This window comes from Poecilia latipinna, unplaced genomic scaffold (genome assembly GCF_001443285.1).
Source record: "Poecilia latipinna isolate Pla-1442-1.1 unplaced genomic scaffold, P_latipinna-1.0 Scaffold426, whole genome shotgun sequence".
NCBI classification, from domain to species: Eukaryota; Metazoa; Chordata; class Actinopteri; order Cyprinodontiformes; family Poeciliidae; genus Poecilia; species Poecilia latipinna.
Genome location: NW_015113042.1, coordinates 183,639 through 209,732, shown reverse-complemented (window position 1 = coordinate 209,732; position 26,094 = coordinate 183,639). Strand labels below are relative to the sequence as shown.

At 40.4% G+C, this 26,094-nt stretch overlaps 2 protein-coding genes across 10 annotated transcripts in view; both read left to right on the top strand.

Moving 5' to 3' along the window:
• Window positions 1–5,438, top strand: part of scn8aa (sodium channel, voltage gated, type VIII, alpha subunit a) — a 63,633-nt gene extending 58,195 nt beyond the window's left edge. For all 7 annotated transcript variants that reach the window (XM_015038033.1, XM_015038028.1, XM_015038032.1 and 4 more), the window contains exons 24-27: window positions 113–250; window positions 343–447; window positions 557–827; window positions 1,709–5,438. In XM_015038033.1, the coding sequence (XP_014893519.1) occupies window positions 113–250; window positions 343–447; window positions 557–827; window positions 1,709–2,868 (1,674 nt within the window). In that variant the 3' untranslated portion in view covers window positions 2,869–5,438. The remainder of the gene's footprint in view (window positions 1–112; window positions 251–342; window positions 448–556; window positions 828–1,708) is intronic.
• Window positions 5,439–14,497: 9,059 nt separating this feature from the next.
• Window positions 14,498–26,094, top strand: part of fignl2 (fidgetin like 2) — a 58,712-nt gene continuing 47,115 nt past the window's right edge. For 2 of the 3 annotated variants that reach the window (XM_015038022.1, XM_015038024.1), the window contains exons 1-2: window positions 14,498–14,637; window positions 15,285–15,450. In XM_015038022.1, the coding sequence (XP_014893508.1) occupies window positions 15,411–15,450 (40 nt within the window). In that variant the 5' untranslated portion in view covers window positions 14,498–14,637; window positions 15,285–15,410. Of the gene's footprint in view, window positions 14,638–15,166; window positions 15,230–15,284; window positions 15,451–26,094 lie in introns of all 3 variants that reach the window. The other variant, XM_015038021.1, reaches the window with a different exon arrangement.

Genomic DNA, 26,094 nt, shown 5'->3' with positions numbered 1-26,094 from the left:
TTACATTTTTATCATGACATTATGGAAAATAATGAACTTTATCACAATATTCTAATTTTATGACCAGCACCTGTATTTGAAGTCTAAATATTCTGCCTCTTTTCCTTTTAAGGTGGAAGACCAGCCCAAATACGAAGTCAACATTTACATGTACATCTACTTCGTTGTCTTCATCATTTTCGGGTCCTTCTTCACCCTGAACCTCTTCATTGGTGTGATCATTGACAACTTCAACCAGCAGAAGAAAAAGATAAGAGCTGCTCTACCTCCAAATGTTTTTCATTTTGCTCTTGGTGTCAAACGGGAACATGGTTATAACCAATGTTCTGTTTCTCCCTTTACTTTGGAGGTCAGGATATCTTCATGACGGAGGAGCAGAAGAAGTACTACAACGCCATGAAAAAGTTGGGCTCCAAAAAGCCGCAGAAGCCCATCCCTCGACCACAGGTTGCTCATGGTTTTTTTGTTGTTGTTGTTGTTTGTTTGGTTACCATGCATGCAGTTCGTTCATCTGATTCCTCAGAAATCTCACCGTCTTTCCTCCCTGCTGTTCCAGAACAAGATCCAGGGATACGTGTTTGACTTTGTGACGCAGCAGGTCTTTGACATCTCCATCATGATACTCATCTGCCTCAACATGGTCACCATGATGGTGGAAACAGACGATCAGTCTGAACAAACGGAAATGGTTCTCTACTGGGTCAACTTCATCTTCATCGTGGTCTTCACCACAGAGTTCTTGCTGAAGCTTTTTGCGCTGCGCCACTACTACTTCACCAACGGATGGAATATCTTCGACGTGGTGGTTGTCATCCTCTCCATCGTCGGTGAGTGGAAAGTGTGGAGCAGTGAGCAAGTTTACAGTCTTTCATAAGCGTTCACGCCTCTTGAACTTTTAGTGATAAACACCGAGTTGTTTTATGTAACCAACACAAAGTAGCGACAAAAAAAAAATAAAAAAAAATGTTGTTTTTGCTTTTTATTGTTGCACCTAAACATTTTAGATAAATAATAAACTGTTTAATATCAGGTACAGATAGAAACCTAAACCTAATAAGTGGTTGTATCACCCTGAAGAAACAACAGTGTCTTACTTTGGTACCATTGAATTTTACTGACTAAATGTTTTAATTCACACCTTTTTCTGTTCTGTTTAAGATCATTTCACAGCATCTCAACGTAATTTAAGTCAGGACTTTGACTAGACTGCTCCAAAGCATATTCTTAGGCAATTCAGAGGTGGACGTCCTGATCTGCTTCTCTTCCTGCACAACACAAGAGAGCTTTAGCTTAAGCTCCCAAACTGATGGCTGCATCAGGATGTCCTGGTATCAAGCAGGGTTTCTGTTTATAGCAAGCTGTCAAGGTCCTAAAAAAAAAAGCAAAGCAGTGCTTGACCTATGTTCACATACTACAGGGAATGCTCTGCTCCGATGTGAACAAGATTTAACCATTTGGTCGACTTTTAAGTTGCTGTGTGTAGCAGAAAACTTGTGAAACGTGATGGTGGCAGCAGCATGCTGTGGGGTGCTTTATTTCAGATACTGGAGGCAGCAAAATACTGTAAACAGAGCCAGAGGTTCACGTTTCCGCAGTTTCTAATGTCACAGACTTGTGGTCGCATTATGTTAAGTGGTATTGACTCGTTTGCTGGGCACTATTTTTCTAGCGACTTTCTTTTACTAATTATTCTTCTTGTTCGCCTCAGGTATGTTCCTGGCTGACATCATTGAGAAGTACTTTGTGTCACCGACCTTGTTCAGGGTCATCAGGTTGGCTCGTATTGGCCGGATCCTGCGTCTGATCAAGGGAGCCAAAGGCATCCGGACTTTGCTCTTCGCCCTGATGATGTCCTTGCCGGCCTTGTTCAACATTGGCCTGCTGCTCTTCCTGGTCATGTTCATCTTCTCCATCTTTGGCATGTCCAACTTTGGCTACGTGAAGCACGGAGCGGGTATCGACGACCTGTACAACTTCGAAACCTTCGGCAACAGCATGATTATCCTGTTCATGATCACCACGTCGGCCGGCTGGGACGGCTTGCTGCTGCCGATTCTGAACTACCCGCCGGACTGCGACCCCAACCTGGAGAACCCTGGCACGTCGGTGAAGGGCGACTGTGGGAATCCCTCAGTGGGGATTTTCTTTTTTGTCATGTACATTATTATTTCCTTCCTGATCGTGGTTAACATGTACATTGCCATCATTCTGGAGAACTTCAGCGTGGCCACCGAGGAAAGTGCAGATCCGCTGAGTGAGGACGACTTTGAGACCTTCTACGAGATCTGGGAGAAATTTGATCCCACCGCCTCCCAGTTCATTAGTTTCGCCAAGCTGCCTGACTTTGCCGACGCTTTGGAGCACCCGCTTCGCGTGCCGAAGCCCAACACTATAGAACTGATCGCCATGGACATGCCTATGGTGAGTGGTGATCGCATTCACTGCCTCGACATCCTGTTTGCCTTCACCAAGCGTGTGCTGGGCGACAGCGGCGAGCTGGACATGCTGCGGACGCAGATGGAGGAGCGCTTCGTGGCCGCCAACCCGTCCAAGGTGTCGTACGAGCCCATCACCACGACGCTGCGCCGTAAGCAGGAGGACGTGTCTGCCAGAATCATCCAGAACGCCTACCGCGCCCACCTCATCAGGCGCGGCATCATCTTCAAGCGGCACATTTTGTCCAGTAACAAGCTTGAGAACGGCGGGACCAACCAGGAGAAGAAGGAGAGCACGCCATCCACGGCCTCTCTCCCGTCCTACGACAGCGTGACCAAACCTGACAAAGAGAAGCAGGACAAAAGCAAGGAGGACTGGGCCAGGAAAGAGAAGGACAAAAACCAGAAAGATGAGTGGGAATCCAAATGTTAGGATCCAGTGACTCCAAAATCTCAATTTAAACACAAAGAGAACAGACTTTTGGGCCCAGACACCCAACAAAATGTAGAAAAACCATTTGCAAGTAAGATTAAAAACAAGAAGGAAAAAAATAAAAACCCACAAAAAATGTTTACATACTCAAATGCTACTGAGGCAATGTGGTTTCCTATGTTGTCAAAGACGGCTGAACCAAACGCAATCAGTTTACTGTGGAACTTCTGCTGCACAGCGACCAAGTTCATAGAAATGAGGAGTAAACACACAAAAAAAAAACAAGAACTCACGCATTTCTTCGGGGGACCAACTGCCACAGCATCCACCGCTCGGCGTTTGGAGCGACGCGGATCTCCTGCCACCACCGAGCGTGGATTAACCCTGCTGCAGAGCTCCGGCGCCGCGGCACTGGATCGCTCAGATCCCGACAGAACTGTGTCAGCAGTCTGAAGGAGGGGGTCTGTAACTCCTGAGTTTACCGTCTTTATCAAGAAGAGAAGCATAATCACCCGGAGGAAGTTCAGCTTTTTGACGGATGCACTAGAGGCGGGGAGGAGACAAAGAGTTTTATTTTTCATTCATTTGAGTAAATGTGCATCTTCACATTATTTGAGCAGCAAAAAAATAATAATAATAAGATAACATTTATCCCATGTCACCGGTCTTTTCATCCACTCTTTGTAATACTGATGCTGAAAAAGACGTTTTCTAACATGGGCTCTCATGCTGGGATGGGTACGACTCACTAGTCTGTGTCATTTGGATGGAGTTCCTGATAAAAATAATTTTTGTGCTTGTTAAATGCATAGAAATGACTTGCATGAAGGCATGTTTTGATCAGGAGTCATGCATGAGTAATCATAGTCCACAAGACACTAATTGTCAGACCACCGCAGTGGCTCGAGTAAACGCTTGAGACTGTCCGCCGAGGAAGCTAGGAGAACGGCAAAGGGAGAACGCAGTTATAGGAAATATTATAGGACGACGTTTGTATTTCACAAATTTTTTTTACCCGATTTGTTTCAACCTCTGCTGAAGTGAACACGGGAATAATCAACGCAGGCGCTCAGAGCCGAGGCCTCGGCCGGAGTCTCTGGATGTTGGTAGCTTTGAAGGTTTGCGGCGCGGGGCAGAATATCCTCATGTTGAGGCTGCGCAGCACTTGGAAGGACATTCAAGCAGTTCTGATCCAATCTGAGGATTTCTTGGTGAACCTACTGCCATTTAAACCGTCTCTTTCCTCACTGAACTCTGGTGTACGCTACAACCACGAGAGCAGGGGATGTTTCACGCCAAGGAATCCAAAATCCAGTGTGCTCACGAATCGGTAGGCGTCCCGTCTGTCGCAGAGGGATCAGGTACAAGATTTGAATTTTTGCTTTGGTTGCTTTTTTTTTTTTTTTTCTTTTTTTTTTTTCCCTTTTTGTGTTCTTGTTTCAAGGCAAGAGGAAGGACTTAAAACTGTGTTGAGGCGAAGGCAGTGGGTAATAGTTTTACTGAGCAACTTTCCCTGAAGATAATCGTTTTATTTACAATGTGAGTTCAGCGTAAGATTGTCCTTGGGATGCGCGTTTCAGGCCGTGCTGTTTAGAGAATTTGAGTTGTTAGCTTTATATATATATTTTTAAAAATTAAACAGCCTTTAAGTCTTTCACTGATGTCCACACGATGCAATCTTTCCCAAAAATAAAAGGCCGATGATCGGTGAACGTGACATCTGATACAGCAGAGGTAGCAGAACTTTTTTTTTTACAGGGACATGTCTTGTTGTGCTTAGCATTTGTGGAAGGTGTGGACTAAGGAGGAACTGCGAGGCTTCAGGGATGGGTGACAAATACCAGCGGACCAATATGTAGACCGAGACCCTCCCTTCACAGTGTTTCCGACCGACTGCCATGAGAACAAGAGATGGAAGGCGGGAGCAGCAGGCGGCGAAGGTGCTGTATGGTCTGAGCTGGGAGTGCTGAAAGTCCCATGTTTGTCAGTGTATCATTGTGCTTCTGTGGGACCTCTTTGAACACTGTGTGGTCTTGCACCATCTCTTCGCGAACCTGCAGGCTTCCAAAAACTCTTATCACCTGCCTAAAAAAAAACAGAGACAGAGGTAGTGGAGGAGCGGGGAAATTATGAACAGACCTCACGTCGAAGCAGCTATGTTGTCTAAATAAGCTTTGTGGGTGTTTTTCACAAATAAACTGGAGGCTTCACCAGCTGCCTCCGTCGACGTCCTGCCACTTATTTTCTACGCAGTGGAAATGGTCCTATTTCTTAGTGGATGACCAGACACGAACCTGGCATCCGGCGTCACACCACTGTTGCCATTTGGTGTGCTCAACACTGCCTGTACCGACCTATTCCCCCCCCCAACTCCCCGTACAACAGCAGATGAGGTCTGTTTACAATACGAGGTCTCTGAACCAGTTTGGCGGCTGCACACTGAAACCAAATACATTCCCAATGAGAACCACAGGAGGAGCGAGTAAGGTCATCCAAACTTACCCATGTTCATCTTGGATGTAATATTTTAGAGTTATAAACATTCACGTTTAAGAAAATATGAAAAAAGTAAAAAAAAAAAAAACAACAACAACAAACAAAAAAAACTAAAAGAAAAAAAACACATGTATATGTACAGTGCAGGCTATGATGTAAATGGCACAATCACTGAAAAAGAATGAACTTTTTGAGAGAAGCTATAAATATTGTATTATATTGTTTTATTTTAATGGCATGCTTTGTTGTGTTTTTTTGTTTTTTGTAAATACAGAATTTTAAAAATGTTACTACTAATAATCAAAAGGTGAATAATAACAATAATATAGAATGGCTTCCAGCTATGCCCTTTGTCACATTTGTTACTTTTTGGATTTTTTGAGACACTTTTCACTTTGTTGACGGAAACTGAATGAAATATAGATATTATATAATTCAAAAAGATATATACATGTATACATACGTGTCTATATGTATATACATGAAACAGGAGAACACTGTCACATTTGATTTATGTGCAACACGTTCACGTGGATGTCTAAAGAAAAAAAGAAAATAATTACAAACTGGTTGTTTCCAGCACTCTTTTCAATGTTGGGGGGGAAAAAAATAGCTCATGTGCAATGTTACTGGATGTAGCCTGATCATGACTTTAAGAGGATATTGTTACCAGCACATTTCTCACTTAACTGTTGTATCTATCACACTCAGAGCGCAAACACACACACACACACACCATTTCTACAGACACACGTCAAGGAAACTCTTCACTGCCCACCAAGTTTACAGGTGATCTCATTCCAAGATGACGTCAGCAAGCGTGACTGACTTCTTCTTACATACTATGATACTGCCACCTAAACACACACACACACACAAACACGGGTGCCATTGCAGCTCCACACACCTGCGGTCATTTTCTCATCATCATCATCACTATCCTTTTGTTGAACAGTTTGTTTCTCGTGTTCCACTCTATGGCATGTGCCTTTTTTCTGCTTTTTCTGCAAATTTGGATGTCAATGCCACTCTGAAGAAAAAAACAACAACTAACAATGAGAAACGTGTCCAAATTGAAGAGGATGGGGATTTCTCTCTTTCTTTTTTTTTTTTTTTTTGAGGGGTGGGGTTGATTAGTCAGGGATGTGAGGTCAGGTGTACAAGTGGAGGATCTTCCAGAAATTCAGCTCCCATCGTACTATTTATGAGTGTGTGATGTTAACAGGTAAAAATCAAACTAACTCGAGAAAAATAAAAAAATAAAAAAAATTGTCCTGTTCTTAGTGCTATACGTGTCACTCACTTGGCTTGTGAAAAAGCAGCTTGCCTTCTGTACTTTGGTTTGATTTCTTCCGTATTTCTGTTTCCATCTGAAATTTATTTTTGTATCAATATTTGATTATAGGAGTTATTCTTTTTTTTAGCATGGTTTATTATGAGCTTTTTTTTTTCTTTTTCTTTTTGCTGAAAAAAAAATTTACTTAAAAAAAGTGCTTTTCAAACTGTTATCATTTGACACCGTGACAAAAGAGGATATACAGTACAATACGATGGTGTGTTGCACAACCACTTGGACTCTTGGTTTAGAATATATGAAAGATTGTCTTCATTTGAGCACGAAACTTTTTATTACCAATAAAGCAGCCTTCCAGTTACAAACCTGTGTGGCTTTTTGGATGTTGACTTGAATGTTTGTAACTTCACCACATGCACTCCAAAAGGTTTAACTTTGTTGTTGTTTGACCAGACCGCCTGGTTAATGTAAACGACCACAAAGGACACATCTTGAGTTTCCATGGGCCTCCTGGCTTTCCGTTTCCGATCGACAGTTGTGCCATACGCTCCTCTTTTTCAGATTTATTGAACAGATCTTTCAAAACAAAGCTCCTCGGGATGGAGAAATTGGGAAGATATTTTAAAATATTTGCTCAGAGCTGTGTCCCCTGGTCTTCATGAGGCTGGTTGTTCACTAATGATCTCCATCAAACCCATCTGGATTCATAAGGAGACTGAGTTACACACAGGTGGACTCTTCACTGATATATTCTGAATATAAATAGTTTCATCATATTTTATTAATTAGTGTCAGAGTAAAGGGGGTGAGCACAAAAGCATGCCAAACTACATCTATAACCATTTCCTTCTGTTTTACTCTCTGCTTTCTGTTGGTATGTAACATAAAATCGCGTTAAATTACACTTTAATTCTCTGATAGCTGATGAAATGTCAACTATTGCAGTTCAGCTTATTTTTGTTGCGTTGCAGTATGAAAACATAGCTGGGTTTTTTTTTTTTTTTTTTTTTTTGCTTTAGTATTTATAAGTTTTCTTCTCTGCCAGGAGATGGACTCTGTATCCCAGATACCTGGAATTCGATCCCGTAAATCCTAGGAAGTATCGGAAAACCAGTTTGTGTCTTACTTCCTTTTACTCACTTCATCTTTAAAACAACATCATCTCCCAGGCTCCGGCTCTCCCTCAAGTCACGTGTACTCTTCAACTCGCAGCATCCTCTCCCTCCCTCCTTCCCTTCCTCCTCATTTTTCAAGCGACCTGCTATTTTAAAACTCCCACCGTCTCCATGTGTTATCTAAACATGTTGGCGAAAGAAGGAAAGACCCGCTCCTTTCCCTCATGATTTATCGACCCCGTTTTGCCGAAGCTTTGTTGCTGTCATGTTGAACACAGGACGGCCGTGTGAGATTGCAGTCAGGTAGAGAGAAAAAGAGAGGCAGGGAGAGTTCAGACTGGGAGGAGGAGGAGGGAGGGAGATGGGAGGTGGTTGAGCACTGCAGTGCAGATAAATTAATGCAGCAGTCGAGGCTGAGTCAGCAGCACACTCCCAGTTTACCACTGGGCTTCAGCTAGTGTGTGCCACTGGTCATAATTCACCCCACCCCCTAAATAAAGGCATGACATCCTTTATTTGGAAAAAAAAAAAAAAAGCATGGGCGTTAAAAAAGAAAAAGAAAAAAAAAATCGCCGACGGTGCAGGTGACGCCGAGTGTGGAGGAGCTGACCCTGGTGCTGGAGGTGGAGCAGCAAGACGGACATCCTGTGCTCGGCTGTGGTGGGGAGCTGCCAGGGTGCATGGGCCACATGGATGGGGGATCGCTTTATGAGGAAAACATAATAATAATGAAGAAGAAGAAGAAGAAGTGCGCTCGGAGTGCGAAGAGGGTGGGAGGTGGACGGGACTCGACCTAATTCGTGCAGAGCCACACCTACACACTCCTCCGCTTTTCCTCCTCTCACACCTCATCCTTCCCTCTGAAGCTGACACAGAACATGTGGTTTCTCTGTGGGCAAACCTGGAAGCGGCTAAATATAACATTTTAAAGTGTCACCTACAAAAACAACCGGCGCAGTTTTCTTTCTTTCTTTCTTTCTTTCTTTCTTTCTTTCTTTCTTTCTTTCTTTCTTTCTTTCTTTCTTTCTTTCTTTCTTTCTTTCTTAATATAGCTCAATTGAAGGTCATGCAGTGCTCTGAAAAAGTGTTCACATGACACATATCGAAATAGACAATTATTTAAAATCTATTAGTTTCTTGTACTTTTATACAACAACTTTTATATTTATATAACTTTTATATTTTACAAATAAATCTACTATTTATTTGTAATTTTTATTTAATTTTTTTTTTGGAGATATTTCAAATTACATACTTTTTTTTCTAATTTTCTTTTTCTTATCTTTTCAGTGATGCTTCTCTAATTTCTTATCGGTAATTTCTTGCTTGAAGAAAAACAAACAAACAAAAAAATTAATCTAAATCTACCAGAAGTATGAATTATTTTAACTGTAAACTTCCTCTTTATATTCAAGTTTTATTGTATATTTTATTTCAAAACATCCCGAACATACCATCCCTGTAGATAAGCATGGTGGTGGCAGCATTATGCTGTGGGGAGAATGATCTAATGCAGAGACAGATGGAGCTAAATATGAGACAATCCTTTTAGAAGACAGCATGTTTAGGGTTTCTGTTTAGGACAACAATCCTAAACTTGCAACCAGCTACATTTTTCTTCTTTTTTCACAATTAAGCACAGCTTTGCCTTCTCCTGACGCACAAAATCTCAATACAATTCATTAAAACAAGATGGGGTACCTGCAAGGCACAGTGCAGACTCTACTCCCCATGGGAACCATTGATACCTTTGGGTAATTTTTATGTCGTTATAGCGCTTCTGTTCCTCCGTCCTGTTTTTCTGCAGTCCTACTGTTTAATGTATTCTCACACACACAGAGAATCTGAATAGTGAATGAAGGGGGTTTTCCTGCAATCTAATCCCATATCAGTCCATGACTGAGATCAGGTGATTGTGTGTGTGTGCGTGTGTGTGTGCTTAGCTCATATTAGCTCTATTCCTCTTTCCTTCTTCTCGTTTTTTTTCACCCCCAGGAGTCAGACAGAAGAGTGGTCTCCAGAAGCCACAATCCCTGCCTGCTTTGAACAAAAATCCTCCCTCAGTGAGGAGCCAGGCACACCCCGCATACATTCCTAATATTTAGATCCAGGCTGCGTGAAAACCTACACATTCGCCATGAAATGCAGCCCACTGTTTTTCTTCCACCAACCTAAAATCCACCAACCCCCTCTTCACTCGATGTTGGCATCGTTTATTACATAAGATTATTGTGCAACAATGCAAATTTATGTGGACAAAGCGCAGGCTGTGTGCTGTCTGCGCTGCAAAAGGAAAATCTAACTATTTTTCTTTGCAAAAATGCACTACTTCTCCTGCTAAACGTTTTTCCCAAACGAACCGGGGTGAGTTGCGCAATTTTCGAAACAACAGCGCCCACATGTGGTCAATATTACGTATTACACATCGACTTTTAATCTGTTTTTTCCCTCATTAGAAATCAATGAGTACAACCTGTAGGAAATCTCAATCTGTTTAATTCTGAAGGACATCAATCTAAATTATGTAAGTAAATGACTTTATTTTTAAATTATGGTTCCAATTAAAGACACATATCATTCATTGGATAAATAAATCAAATGTTCTAATCATGCAAAACACAGTTTGTTCCTAATTTAATTAAAGTCATTCAAATCAGTTTAGTCCAGTTCTAATTCCAGTATAATGCAATAAAGTTTCATATATCTGTACCCGTCTCCCTCCCAACAGGCACTAATTTAAAATGTGTATAAATTATTTTGAAATCATGGTCACTAAGTTTGGGGGTGATAAGGCTAAAAGAGCTAGTCCTATACGAAATTAGAGGATTGCTGCTAAATACTGCAGTGTCTCTATCTGAGCAGTTTGCATTTTCATTTAAATATTTCATCCTTACAAGGATTAGGCAAGTGAAGTTTGTTCTCAAATGATACTGTCAGGATCTTGGGTTGTTTGAGTTTGCTTTTGGTTTTGTCATTATTCGTGTTCACTAACCCTCTATTAGTTCTGCCTTGTTCCTATTTTTACATCAGTTCCTTATTTATGTTTATTTCATGTGTCTAGTCCCTCATCAGAAACATACCTGGAGTGTTGCTTCCAGAACTTAGGCACTTCATTCTCAGTCACTCCTTGCTGGTTCCTCATGGTTTTATCCTGACAGGTTCTGTTACTTCCCCGGTCTACCCCATGTTCTCCTCACCTCTCCTCCCTGTGCTCCCATGGATGTTTTTGTTTTTGTTCTTATATCGTTAAATTTTCAAATTCACTTTGCTCCATCCAACTTTCTGCATTTGGGTCCAACATCAACCACTCACCAATCATGCCACATACAATAACGTAACCCATAGATCAGCTTTGAGAAATCTTTGACATAAGTTCAGATCATCTTAAAGTGTTTTAAACTAAAAAATTACATGATGTAAAAATGTTTATTTGATTTGACAACACCTCATTAAATATAAAATAATCACTAATATATAAACACTAATATTGTTAATCTGCTTTAGAGGAGGAGTCTTCTGTTGTGCTGCTAGCTGAAACAAAACGCCATCGTCTCATCCTTCTGCTGGACTTTGGAGCAAAACCTCACGACATCTGCAAAACATGCATGCATGGGTAAATCACTGTAAACCTTCATTACACCTACAATACAATTCAAAAGTGGTCAGGAGGCATTATGTAAGTGTGACTTATTTGAGATTATTTAATGTCATAAAATGATTCCCTCAACAAAAACGTGTTGCTTTAATTATTTCATGCATGTTTGAGAAATCCTTGAATGCCTGGTGGCAGCCATTCGGGATTACTTAAACACTTGATCCCACAAAGAGGCGCCTATTTCCTCCTTGGAACTGCACTTCCCCTCTCAGCTCCACCAGACTAGCGGCGCCTGGTGGAGCTGAGAGGCTGTTGAGCATGAGCCACTTTTCAGTTCAAACTCTTAAGAGGAGTAGGAGCTTCTTAAAGAAACAGAGGCCAATGTCGAAGTCAAATTTATGTTACGTTTGATATAGACAGCATTTTTAAAACTGAAAGTAACATTGTTATGTGATTGTGCTATAAAATTGGACTACATACCTGGAAATTACATAGTACCTCCCATTTAAATTATTACAAATCCTTGTTGCATGCCCTCCCAGTACAATTTTTCACATAGGTGACCTTTAAGCTCACCTCTCTTGTTTGAGGCAGGACAGCCACTCCACAAAATCTTTAGCCTTCATTCTGTCCAGGTTGTTGATGAAGTCGCTGGTGAACGTCCCATCTGAATGCCTTTTAAAGTTCCGGATGATGTCTGGTCCAGTTCTTCTCTGATGGGAATACCAACTGAGATGCACTGCACATGTGAGAAAATGGTAACATGAAATGTATTCTTTCATCTATTTACAGCAAGTAAAATACATCAATATTCACACTTAGGTGCTTTTCAAAAAAGGAAACAGAGCAAAAAAGACTAATGTCTCGATTTTGGCCACTTTTTTTTTTGCTCAAGAGTGTATAAAGTTTAACAACTGTAAAAAATACCTGTATGGTTTTGTTTTATTCAGAACCATCTCCTTAGTGCTTGAACAGAACGAAAGTAGTAAAATGCATAAGATCACTATCTTCATCCTCAGAGCACCTAACAAAAACGTGAGCATAAAGACAAAATGAGAATCCAATAATTCAATCCTTTAAACTCATCTTGGAATATTCAGACTTACCTGTGGGACATGCACCTTATCTCCAGTGAAGTGTTGCTCCGGATTGTCTTGTGCACATGCAGAGGATTGTTAGTGAAGCCACAGATCAATCCTGCAGCTCCTTTTACAACGCTCTGAAGTTGCGCCGTCACGATGCAACGAGCCGCTCCAGCTCCATGTTTTTATACAGACATCAGGTGCCATCAGGTGACACAAAGGTCCTCTCCCTCTCATTACAGAGGTTTGGATCACAGCTGATCTGAACTACAGCGGTGTCTAATCTCTTCAGAAGTCACAGGTTGGAGCCCCCTCACTCTTACTCAGACTGCAGCAGGTGTGAGGAGACGTTGTTATGGTGTTTGGCGCCAAGAGCATGACTCCTAAACTGTATTACTCACTTCTTTAACGTTGGAAAGCTAGGAGACTGACCATGTTCAAAGTTTAAGAGAGACACCTTTTGTTACGGAGAAGAAACTTTGGATCAAGTAGTTATGGTTTTGTATTCAAAGTTTTATTGTGGTTTTATGATGGAAGCCAAAACAACATGAAGCATAGCTGGAGGAAAATGTTACATTGTTTACAGAATGTTTTACCCCCCCAAAAAGAAAATAAAAAAAAGAAAAAGATCTTAAAAGTTAATTTGTAATTAACTCCTCTTTAATCTGGCACCAATACATAGAATCCAGCGACTCTACCTCCTTCCAGATATCAGATAAATAGTATTGTGTCTCCTGTGTGAAATTTAATCTTAGAAAGCATTAAGCTGTGAAGGCGTCAGATGTTTCTTGGAGAACATTGCTTAACAAACAGCATCATAAAGACCAAGGAGCACACCAGACTGGTCAAGGATAAGGTTGAAAATAAATGTTAAAGCAATTTATAGAACAATACCCAAAGATTTAAACATATTAGAGAGAGGTTTTTAGACCTCCATCTGAAAAAGGAGAGACTTGACTGTCCTCCTCCAGTGACAGGCTGGTCAAGCTGAGCATTAATCAGACGACAAGCCAAGAGACCCATGGTAACTCGGGAGGAAATGCAATTCTATTGCTCCGGTGGAAACCGGTTCTGACAAGACAACTGGGACTGTCAAATTTGTCCTTTGGGGAAGAGGATCAAGAAGACAGTCATTGTAAATTAAAAGCAAGCCACAAAGCAGAGGACAAAATGTTTCTGGGAGGAAGATGGGGCCAAAGCTGCCTAATACACAAAAGGTTCTGTGTGGTGGAAAATTATGTCTACGTGTAAACTTCAAACCACCACAACGAAACATGTTAGTGGCAGACTGGAGTCTAAACTCACAGCCTGAGCAACAATAATGTGGTTTAGATTAGAGTGTGTCAGTGACCCAATCAAGTCTCTCTAACACATATGTCAGTTTTAGGTTAAGTTTTGACCTAAAAGTGAACATTTCAGATTTAACTATTTTACCAAACCCCAGATGGCATAATTTAAATTCAAAGCACACAGACCAAACATCCAACCTTTCAACTACTTAAAGATTGTCATCTTCTATTTTGATCGAAAGGGCGGGGTCGGTCACGTGATGACTATTAACGACGCTCGTGCTTGACGTGCCTCTACGTCTTTGCGAGGGAGACTACAGGTAAGTAGGGTGTACTGTATGGGTGTACTGGGTTATTATATGTACGTTAAGATGCATGTGGCAGCTAAGAAAGTGAAATAAATATGCGGTGCGACAAAACATGACCTTTTTACTGACTGCTAAAGCACGGCCGCCTGTGGGAGGGGTGAGGCGGGAGAGAGCCCAGAACTGATCAAACAAAAAAAGAAAATGCAAGAATATATATATATATATATATATATATATATATATATATATATATATATATATATATATATATATATATATATATATTTTTTTTTTCAAAATAGACCTGTTTGTAAAGAAAAATGGAGTCATGATATTTAAGTTACACCCCCCGCCCCCAATTTTATTTATTTATTTATTTATTTATTTATTTATTTATTTATTTATTTATTTTACTATCCTTGCAGTTGTGAGTGAAGGACCCTCTTCACGCCCCGCCGCAAACACAGAAATGGTTTGGCCACAGAAACAAGTTCTGAATGAGTTCATGGTTCTGCAGCCCCCAGCACCGTATGGCTGCACGCAGCGCTACAGACAGGAAGCGGAAAATACAGTCAGTCCCTCCGCTGCGGGTAAGAAAGTCTCCATAATTTTGATATAAAGAAACGGTACAGCGACAGTCACCAGAGAAACGAAGACACACCCTACTTCCGGTTCGCTCTCAGCTCGGCATCCTCACCGCTTTACCCGGCGGGATCTGAGCTGGAGGTGTGAGAGAGAATGAAATTACCCCCGAGATTTAACATTTGGAGCTAAAATCTAAAAATTAATCAGTCACATATAGTTGCCTAAAACACTGCACCAACAATCTGGACCGCGCAGCCTTTGGGAAGTCAACAATTGGAACAAATCAAAATGTCCCAAAAATATGTGAAAACCTTATTAATACTTGAGATCTATTTATAAACTAAATTAATCTCATCTTCATAAATTAATATTTTTCTATTTAACTTACATGGATTTTTGTTAATATTTTTATTTACTAGAATAATATAAGGGCCAGTCGCACTCCTGGAGTGTCCCCCAACGCCAAGTCCACACAACACATGTAGCAGCGTTGAAGTGACTCTCTATATTATGACTCTCTATTTTGACTCTCAGGATTATTTTTGAAGACCATTCATTTGAAGCTGGTGTTCATACACTGCAGACATTTTCAACTCAGTAAGTGTTTATCGTGTACTAGCTTGTACTTTTTATTTCTAATTTCATTATGTAGGCGAGGTTTAAGTAGACAGAAGTGCTTGGGGCGTAACCGGACCTCCTTTCCTATCACCAGATTGAACTTCTCTTCCTGGATGGTTTCAGAGTTCGTTGAGAAGTGAGGAGGTTCACCAGAGGACAAATGATGACTATCAAACCTTCATCTCACACCACAGACTCATGTAAGTTTAAACTGCTTCGAGTTGACCTTTTAGTTTACACCTGTGCAGCACCGATTAATGATCGGACTCTAATGGAAATGGAAAGGTCATTTGTTGGTCTGTAATGTATAGTTTAAAGGATTTGACAGTGAAGATTACAATCTTATGGTGCCGTAAAATATCGTAATATATGTCATTGGTAAAGTAGTGCATTTGCTGATATTTATTTTGATAATACAGGTGAAGTTAAAAAAACATATTAGAAGAGCACTCAATCGTTTCTGCTGTGCATTTACACAAACACAATTAATGTTTTGAAATTAAACATTTCCCAGTTTCAAATTTAATGATTTCCAGCAGAATATTTGTGCACACCTTTCAGTGTGCACAAATATTGGGGAATGGCTAAGTTGTAATCTTTGAAAATCTACAAAGCTCTCATTCAATCCAAAATCCATCATACTTCAATATTTAAAAAGAAGTGAGATTCCGGCTTTCCTAGGAGAATATGTATCTGTGGACAATTATTGGGCAACACTAAAGAACAACATTATCATCAATCTAAATGAAAAAGGCAACCCGATGAAAATACCAAACAAATAAAAATGAACGAACCATTCTGACATTTAAAACAAATCATGGGCCGTTTTAAGTGGGAGAGTTCCTGTCAGAAAAACGGTTCACCTTTTTGAATAGAGTCCGAGACGTTGCAGCTGCTGCTACACAAAAAGTTGATCATCAGATTAATAAACCGTCCATATTCACTAGCTGTTAGTCATTGATTATGGTTCAAACTCTGAACCTGGGAACATTTTTGTATGTCTTCAGCTTCTCTCTCTGCCCAGTTCTTGTCTGATAAGTGACTAAATACCACTACTGCCACAAACCCCTCGAAAAACAAAATTACCTGAAAAGAAATTAAATTATATTTGACTGCGAAGCAATTGATTATTAATTTATCTTTAGTATGGGAAAACATTTTTGTATTAGTTATTCGTTGTCATGACTGCATGAAATAGTTGATTTTAGCAACAGTAATGTAGCAAATGTATATTAAGTTATGAATGTTTGCTTTTTTGTTACAGCAAAAACTTTATGCAGGGCTCTGCATACGTCAGACATTAATACTCAGACATTTGTGTCTCTTTCTGTGATGGATTGACTATATTTTTAAATACAAATATTAATTACATCATATTTGTCTTATATGACATCTGTATAAGAATTTAAAGTGAACAAGAACACAGTCTGCAAGGTTAAACTTGTAATTTCTTAACATTTAGGAGACAAATTAAATTCTCACCAGAGTAAACTGTCTGGGGCTCAGAAAATTTAAATTAATTTATAGACAAATGAGTTGATAAAAGGAGACCACGTGGATTGAAATGATCTATTTAAAGACAAAAACGCTACAGATGTGACTTTTACAAATTTCACTTGCTGGCTCTGACCACCAGGTGTCAGACTTGACCACAGAAGCTATTACCATCTTTTGGTTCACTCGTGATAAATAGGTGCTACTACTTCCAGTAAAACCAGTTGTTTAATGCTGGTGTTACATGCTTCCTCCTGTCAAATACAGTTTTAAGTGATTTCAACATGCTGGAGACAGCCTCAGATTACCTTTGTTGGAATTTATGATTCTTGAGCTGTACGGAGTGAGCCAAATGCTCTAGCTCTTCCTAAACTCCTAACCTGGAAATATGAAATTAATTATTTGCTAATCTGTAGTTGTGTAAATATTGGTTTGAGCAGGCCTTAGAAAAACAGATAACTATATCTGAATTATGTTTGACCAGGATGGTCTGTTAATAAATGTCTGATGTTACGTTACATAGTATTCATAGGAACTGTGGCTGAATCTTGGAAGACTTTACACCCCTGGCCTCTCCCCTTATACATTGGCTGCATTACCAGTGGGAGTATAAATGTTTAAGTCTATATTCAAGATATTTCAGGGGCAAGAGAGGAGAAAGGAGCTTCAGCTCAGGCTGTACACACAGTTATAGACGGGGTCATGTTTATGGGGCTGTTCTCTGTGCAGCTGCTTTATAACTTGGTGGTGATTGATATATTAATATTGCAATGATGTGTTCTCTTCTGTCACATATAAAATCAAGGTTGTGTTGGTGATTTGAGTGTTTCCTGGGTGCAGCATCCGTTCTTTTTCTGTAGCCTCACGGTTTTTGTCATCACTCTGCACAGTTTATATTGAAGTCTGTTATTTTCCTACTTGATCAGAAGCAAAAAAAAAAAAAAGAAAAAGAATGAAAGTAAAAGAGTGCTTTGTGTGAAGGTGGATGATGCATGAGGTATGAGTTGGGTTCACATTGAGAAGAAACTCTCACACTGTGACTCGTGTGAGGTTTTTGTGTGATTCACAGTGGATCCTACACATTAGGCAGTTTATCTGTAGCAACAAACACCTTCCCCGGTGACCAAAACAGATCTTTGACACACCACAGGAGACGAAACAATAAGGCTATCCACCCATAAACATCACGTCTGAGGGCCGTGGTTTTACCCTGAGTTTTCCCCTTTGCTTTATTTGGGCAGTTAATGACAGGCTATCAGATTCCTATCTCCCCTTTCCTGCTCTCTATCCCCACTTCTGCTCCCCTCTTTAGCCTGGAGGACTGTTTTGGGAAGCATCTGGAGGCAGGCTGTTGAATGGGATTCATTCTTGCAGGGCCTTGTGCTCCAGTGAGTATACTCGGGGCAAAGACGCCTGTCCACAGTCCACAGGGGAGACAGAGCTGGGATGGGGGTGGGGAGAATGGAAACCCAAAAAGGAGCCCTGCAAAACAACTTCAACTGTTCTGGACGTTTTTCTTATCACTCCAAATTTCTTCATTTTTTGTTGTTTTAGAAACCAGATCTTTGTGTAATGAGTGAAGGTGGTAATGAACAGTCCTTCAGACTTTCTGAAGATTTCTCTATAGATTTTCTTTTCCTTTCCACCATTTTCAGCCCAGTTTTTTTATACCTGGCTATGACATCATATTATGCAATCTGTGCATTAAAAATAAGCAAATGGGGCAAATGGTGTACCAAAGAAGAGGCGTCGCTCCTAAAAAGATAATTTATAACAGATTAACAGTGTTCTTGAATTAGGTTAACACTTGAATGAATAACTTTCAGACAGATTTTTAAAATTAATTTGATGTATTTAACAAAATAAAAACATTTTTTTTAAACCATCACCTAGTTTTTTCCAATCTTTTTGTCATCATTATTAATGCATTAGGCTTTTACAGTCTTGTAATTATCAGAACCAAAGACATGCATTTATAACTTATCACATTTTTGGAACCATTAAACTAATTACTTCATTTTTAATTTGATTACAGAATGATTAAACTCAAGATATGTTCTCAATAAATCAAGATTTTGAAGAAAGTGCTAACTTTAAAGAGATGGAAGTCCTAGAAATATACAGAAAACATGTTATTTATGTAATAAAATTAAAGGCATGTTTATGTTTTTTGGAGTTAAATGATTGTAGAAAGTGCCAAAATGGAAACATGCGAGTTCAAAATGGAGCTGCAAAGGGGTGAGTTGACCTAGAAATTGAAAACAAACTGTCTTTGTGTCAGGTTCCAGTAAGAAAGTACCTAAAGATTAGATTTCAAACTTAGCTAAGTTGCCTGTTATGTATAGACACAACACTGGTTTAACCTGTAAATGTTTTACATCTGAAGGATTCATGGGTCAAAGTTAAGTCCCTTTTAAAAGACAGAAAAACATTCCTCTGAAAATGGTAAATCGCTGCACAGAAAATATGTGAAGAAACAAAAGAAATTCTTTGAGAAAAACTTTGCATTACCTTCAGAAAACTTTGAGATACATTGCTCAATACCATTCTTAAATATTAGAACAAGATGTAGCTGTTTTATGGCAAATATTGCATCTGTTACCACTTGCCTTTCAGTTATATGTACGACAAAATGAAAAAGTTGTTGCTATATTGTCTTTTAAAGGTCTTCAGAAAGTCCAAAATACTAACAATACTCTCCATTATGAATGCTGACAATTTCTCTGCTGAGGGAGAAGGAGGTGTGGCAGGCTGCAGAAGTCAGGCTGTATTACTGGAGCAGCTGAAAAAGTCACTTTTCTGTTTTGGAGAATGCTTTTGGACAACTGTGGTTTCAAACCATAAGGAGCCAGTGACTGACTCGAACCACATCATAACCCTTTGCTATTATTGTAAGTAAAGAAATTTATTAATTTAGTCTCTAAAAGGCCAAACCTAAATGCCAAAAAGTGTAAAAATCCTGAAAGTATCAAACATAGATGAATCACAATCTGCCTTTTTGTTGTTCTTCAAGGTGAGTAAAAAGAGGCTTTTGAGTTACCCGGTTAAAACTAAATGTTCATTCTAGATGGTAATGTAGTGTGATATACGGGAGTGAACGCTTTTATGTGCAGGAACTCTGTCAAAGCAAACATAGTGGAAGACAACAAATTTCTTCAAACAACAAAATAGCCTCTTTGTTGGAAATGTGTTTTACCCAAGATTATGAAACCATTTGAATTTTACACACTTATATCAGGTGTTGACATTCAAGGGCGTTTTGTTTAATTTTTGGTGTTTAAATTACAGGTCTTGTCACAGGCAGACAGGACTCCCCGCAAAGCTTTTAAATCCTTCAGTATGGTGCCGGTTTGTTGGGCCTCTAATCTACCGCTCTCAGACATTTCTCCTGGCTCAGGATAAATCACCAAATAAAACCACTTTTGCTATGAGTAGATATGATGTTATGCACTAATCCTCATCTTCTGAATAACTTTGTTACTCGCTAGCGTTCTGTTCTGTAAGACTTTTTTTAAAGATACTGTTAAAATTCTGACATAAACTTTAACATTAGTATTGTGAGCTGTAAGCCTAAAAATAAACTCCAAGACGCAGTTCAGTTTGCTTCATTTATCCAGTCGGATCAAACACTACTCTACTCTGGTACTACGACACGTAGTAAAATATATGTGGCATTTTACTTCCCTTTTACTGACTGACTCCTTTGACTTTCTTAGTGCCATTGCTGTGAACTGGCGCCTTTGCTTTTTGCTGGTTCCTACCAGTGTGTTTGTGGCTGAGTAAAGGGGGCGCTGGCTTGCACCAGAGCTAATCTGTAAAGGCTAATGGGATTGTAAGTGTTTGGCAGAGAGGAGTGGTAATAAAACGAGGGACCCGTGTTGTTAAAAGTCAGAGGTTTTTTTAACTGACAGCTGTTGGCGAATACACACCATGCAGTTTAATCCCGCGTATGTGAATGTGCACATGTTGTTACATGTGTTCAGGCGCATGTGGACAGTGTTTCTTTTTGGAGCCTGGCTGCTCCTGCTGAAGGAGTGCCAAGCAGGATCCTTTGAGTTAGTGTTTGTTTACCATCATTAGGTCTGTGGGTTTGCAGGTCTGCTTTGGTGACAGACAGAAACCTCATGATGACAACATAACTGCAGCATGTTACAGCAGGGAAAGGCGTGACCTGCTGCCACATTTCTCATTCTGCTGATAGTACTTATCTCGAAAGGCAGAGAAATAGGGTAATTCTGCCCCTGCAGCTGTCAAAACACACCATTCTGTGTCTGTTTAGTTGATGCATGTTTCTGGGGAATGGAGCTAAACTTTAGAACCGAGGTTAAGGGTTGCACGCTTAGTTGTTCACTTTGTTTTTTTAACTCTTTTTAGCTATAAAGACCTTTTAAGCGATCAAAACTCACCGAGGTTATTTTTGTTGTAACATACTCTGTTCAAATCCCTGCAAATTGTCCCCTGGCTATGCAATGAATTACTCACATTGTGCCCATCTTTTAAAATCGACGTATCGCTGCGTGAGCCCTATGTATCCCACTGTGATTTGGTTGGGAGAGCAGAAATGGCAGATTAGGCTTAAATCCGTCCAAGTAGATTATGCCCTCATCTCTAAAGCTCATGCATTGAGGGTTTCTTATAATTGCCGCTTGTGGTTTGGAGGGCCCACAGCACCCGGCTTACTCGGTCAGGTGTTCAGGCCCGTCTGTTCTTACAACGCCGTCCGTGTGCGGTTATTAAAAGTGCAGTCCACCCCGCTTTTTTCCCATGTGTGCCTCTTCCCATTGTATCCTATCTGATTGATGTTGACTGAGGTCACCTAAGCTCATGCAGGGGATCACGGCACAGTGTGCAGGGGGCTAAATGTTTACATGCATTAATTTGACTTTATTCAGGGGCCCAATCTGCGCCCGTCCAGTGATAGGGCAGGCTAAGCCATATGTTATGCTTTTCAACACTGCCAGACTGAAGGTCACACCACCAGGTTATGGAGGCCAGTTTGGAAAAATGCATAATCTTTGTGGGTGGATCCCTACCTTGTGTTTTGGCTCTGAGCTCTCAGGCGTCACGCAAAACACGGCTCTTGACATGAGTGTATTTGGAAACTTGTATGACACTAATGTTCTTGCCCTGACGACATTACCCATAACACACTTGACATTGTCGTACAATCAGTATTTCTTTCCCACTGATGCACAGTTATGAAAAGCTGAAAGCAGACGACAGAACTAAATCTGATTTTTTTAAGAGCTGAAGATTTGAGATGATAGAAAACCTACTTAATTATTTCCTAAAAGACAAACTCAAAGTAACCTGTATGAAAGAAAAAAATGGTTAAATAGGATTTGACCTTGGAAAACGCCACTGAGAAAGCAACTTTATAGATATTTTCATCATTCAGTTTATTTTTCACAGGATGTTGAAGACAGAGAGAAAGTCCTGTTTGATGTAGACAATGCTGCAGTACTGTGACTAAAAACCAGAATGTTTCTTTTTCTGATAAAGATTGATGAAATTAATGAGATACAGATTGGTCTATTTTTACTTTTTATCGTAGCTATAAAACAAAATAGTGCCCTCGAGTTTAAACATTAGTCACTGAGTTTGGCGAGCCCCTGACTGTGGAAGTGAACCATGCTGAGATGAAATAGTTGTAGCAGCTTATAGGTTGTGTTGGGGTATAAAGAGGTGTCTAAAGATCACCACTGTAGAGGAAAAAAAAACTACAAGTGGAAGATATTCCAATTAAATTCAGACACGGCTCGGTCTGGATGTCAATGCAATTTCATCCTGAAAGCAGACCTCAAGATGCTAAAAAAAAAAAAAAAAAAAAAGTATCTGAAACCTCTATCGCATCTCCGCAGGACCTACAGCAGGCTCTTTTACTACTGTTGATATCAAAGTAAAAGTTTAACTTTTATGGGACGTGTGTGTAGAAAGGAAACCATTAATCTCTACGACAGGGTGATCAAGTCCAGTTCTTGAGAAATACTACCCTGTGACTTTTAGATTAATCCCTGACTGGATTCACCTCATCAGCAGAGATTCAGGTCTGCAGACTCTGAGTAAAAAGCCACTCATTTGATTCAGATGTGTTGAAGAAGTCATGCATCTAAGCTGCAGGGCAGTAGCTCCTGAAGACGAAGAAAGGATGTTGACCAAACTATGGCTTCTAGATTAATGTTTGTTGGAAACATTACTAAGACTGCAGAGGGCATGTTGGCCTTAAACCAAATGGAGCATTGAAAAAAAAAAAAGCTCCTAAAAACTGTTGGAGGTTCTTGCAGCTGGTGGAAGCATCAACTTCAATCCTCTCAGGAAAATATGAGACTATCTGTAAAAAACAAAACAAAACAAAGCTGAAGCTAAGCATGACAATGACCCAAAATTTGCTATTAAACCTACCGAGGACCTGCCGAGAAGCTCTCATCTAAAAGTGAGGAGTGCTTCAAGCTTTCATCAGAACGATCTCAATCATAAGATTAAAGGATAGATTTTACTCATCTTTTCCTCTGAAGACTTGTTTTCAGCGATTTCAGCGATATCTTTTGTTTAACAAGTAAAGTAAACTTAACGTGCAGTCAGATCTGTTTCATTTCCATAGAACAGTGGAGCTGTCTCAGTCTGATAGCAAAGACGGTAGTTTTATGTAGCATCCAGTGTTTAGTTTGTAATAAAGGTGGCAGAGCTTCACACAAAGGAGCGACACCCCTGCACGGTTATAGTTCACTAAATGATTTAACAGCCGTCCATTGATCCACCTGGTAAACATTCATTGCTTCCAAACAGATTTTCCACCCTCTTCAGAGATCTCTCTCTCTCTCCCTCATGTGTATGCATTGGAATGCAACCGTGCATGTGTGTGTGCGTGTGTGTGTGTGTGTATTTGAACTGAATGTTAACAGGCGGGCGGGGGTGGGGTGGCTGATTGGAGTCTGAGTGAACGATTGTTGGCAGATTGTGCTTGAGACCAAGCGAAGTATGGGGACAGAGAATAGACAGTGCGGTAGTAAGACCTTGAAATGGAGGATTGTCTGTGATTTCTCTCACCCATTAACCAGACAGGGCCATTGTTGTGCTCACTTCCCACTGGCACACTGTTGCCGTGAGTGACAGGCCGACAAGCCGACTCTGTAGGTCTGCCACATGGTGGGCCGCTGAATAGGGAATGCAGCATGTAGTTGATTTGGAGAAACGGCTTACCTCAACTCTTTATGCTGCGAAAAGCTTTCACCTGCGCTCCACTAAACACTTTGCTTTCTCCTCTCTGCCTCGAGGTTAAGTTAAATGAGCGCTGAAGATGGCAGGGTTCAGGCAGAGTTTGTCTGTGTGCCTTGATGTTGATGTAAGTATGTAATTCCTTACAAGTGGAAACAAAGCGGTTTAACAAACGTCATCTCCTCTTGAGAAAAGCGTTGCCCCTTCGCCACCTTACGTGTCGTGGCACACACCCGGCAGCGCGGCGGGGCCATTTTGGTCCCGCCGCGAGGGACAAGGCGTGTTGAGCGGCTCTCACAGGCGGAGGCCGTCTCGTGGAATTCCAGAGTCGGAGCAGGAGGTGCAGAAGAGGCTGCTGGGGCAACAATGGCCGGGGACATCTGTCATGCGTGGCTGCTCTCCCCTTTGCTTACAATGGATCTGGGGGACCAGCCAGTGGTGTCTTTCTTTTGGCTCCCCTCCTTTCCGGGGACACTTCTGTCCCTTACAATGGCTCTTTTGTCCAGTCCTCGCTTTTTTTTTTTTTTGCCAACGTTTAACCCTTCGAGTCTGCTCCTTTTTCTGCCTCCTCTTTCTGTTTCCACAAGAAAACAAAACAAAGTCGAAAGCACGACTGTTCATTTACCGCTTTCTCCTCCTGTTTTTCATTATGACTTTTCGCTCCGACTCTGCTGCCTTTGCACTGTGCGCCTTGCACGAAGCTCTTTGTGGATACATGGCTTTTGTTTGTGACAGCAAGTGAGACATTAAATAGACGATGGAAATAACGCCTCTAATCCTCCTCGTGGATGTTTTCCATTGAGCATATTTAAAACGTTTGAAAGAAAACGCAGCTCAGGAAGCTGAAATTCTAATTGATCCACTATTGCCTGGTTTTTTTAAAAGCAGCCAGTCCAGGAGTGGCATGTATTTTCCATGGAGTTGATTGGCAGTACACCCAAGAGGGAAGATGAAGACTGTAGATGTTAGCGTCTGCGGTCATGCTAAGATGGTTTACTTGGAGTTCCCAACACACAGGAGTTAACTTATTTTCACAGTTCTCAGCTCAGTTTCTTTGATGATTGTGGCTTTTAGTTAATGAAAACACAAAATTAAGGATTTTTACTACAGAAGTGTGATGCTATGTCCTACAAGTGAAGAGGGCTCAGTGCGCATCTGTCCTGCAGACAAACACTGACACCCTCCACAAAGAAGAGGACAAGCCACAAAAGGTTGTTGTTATAGAAACTGGATGTTTACAGAGTGCTGTATCCAAGAGCATTAATGAAAAGTTGAGTGGAAGAATAAAGTGTGGTAGAAAAAGGTGCCACACTCTTAGGAGGAATATGAAACAAAACCCAATTTTGTTTTAAAACAACAAGCTGGCTGTATACTGAGTGCTATTTCCCAGCATATTAATGGAAAGTTGAGTGTAAGGAGAAAGCATTGCAGAGCAAAGTGTACAAGCAAAAGTGGCCTCCTTTTGAGAATTGTGAAGCAAAGCCCATTCAAGGGTTTAACAAGACGAGGAATGCAGCTTGAGTCTGTGACTTAAGGAGCACCAAGACATACTGAAATAGATATGAACATTTTATAAAATGTGGAAGCAAAGTTTTAGGAATAACGACGTTCATTGCCCGTACCCCTTCTCTACTTGCAGCCAGATAAGCAGCCAAAGTACTAAAACGTTGTTGTTGCCTAAGCTTACTGTTAATGTAATCAAAACCACTTCCTCTGTGTGACACCTGATTATCAAGTCCACAATAATGTTCCTGCCTCAGCTCTGGAGTGGCTTCAGTGTAATTATACTCAAGGTTGTCTGTTTCTCGGTGTTTTCAACACTCATCAGCTTGATGTAAATTACAAATTGATTTTTTTTTTTTTCTTCCTGCGACTACTCATTCTTAAAGACTTAAGGGGTTCAAGCTGGTCTTCAATTGATTGGTCTGATTGCAATTTAGCAACAAGTCTTTACAAGAGGAAACTTGGCATTAATCTATACTCGTCAATGCAGCTGTACCAGCATGACCAAGCAGAAAACTCACAATCTAACTTCTTTATATATATATATATATATATATATATATATATATATTTTTTTTTTTTTTTTTTTTTTGCCTAACCAGCATTGAGTTCACGTTTGATTCCTTCCTTTA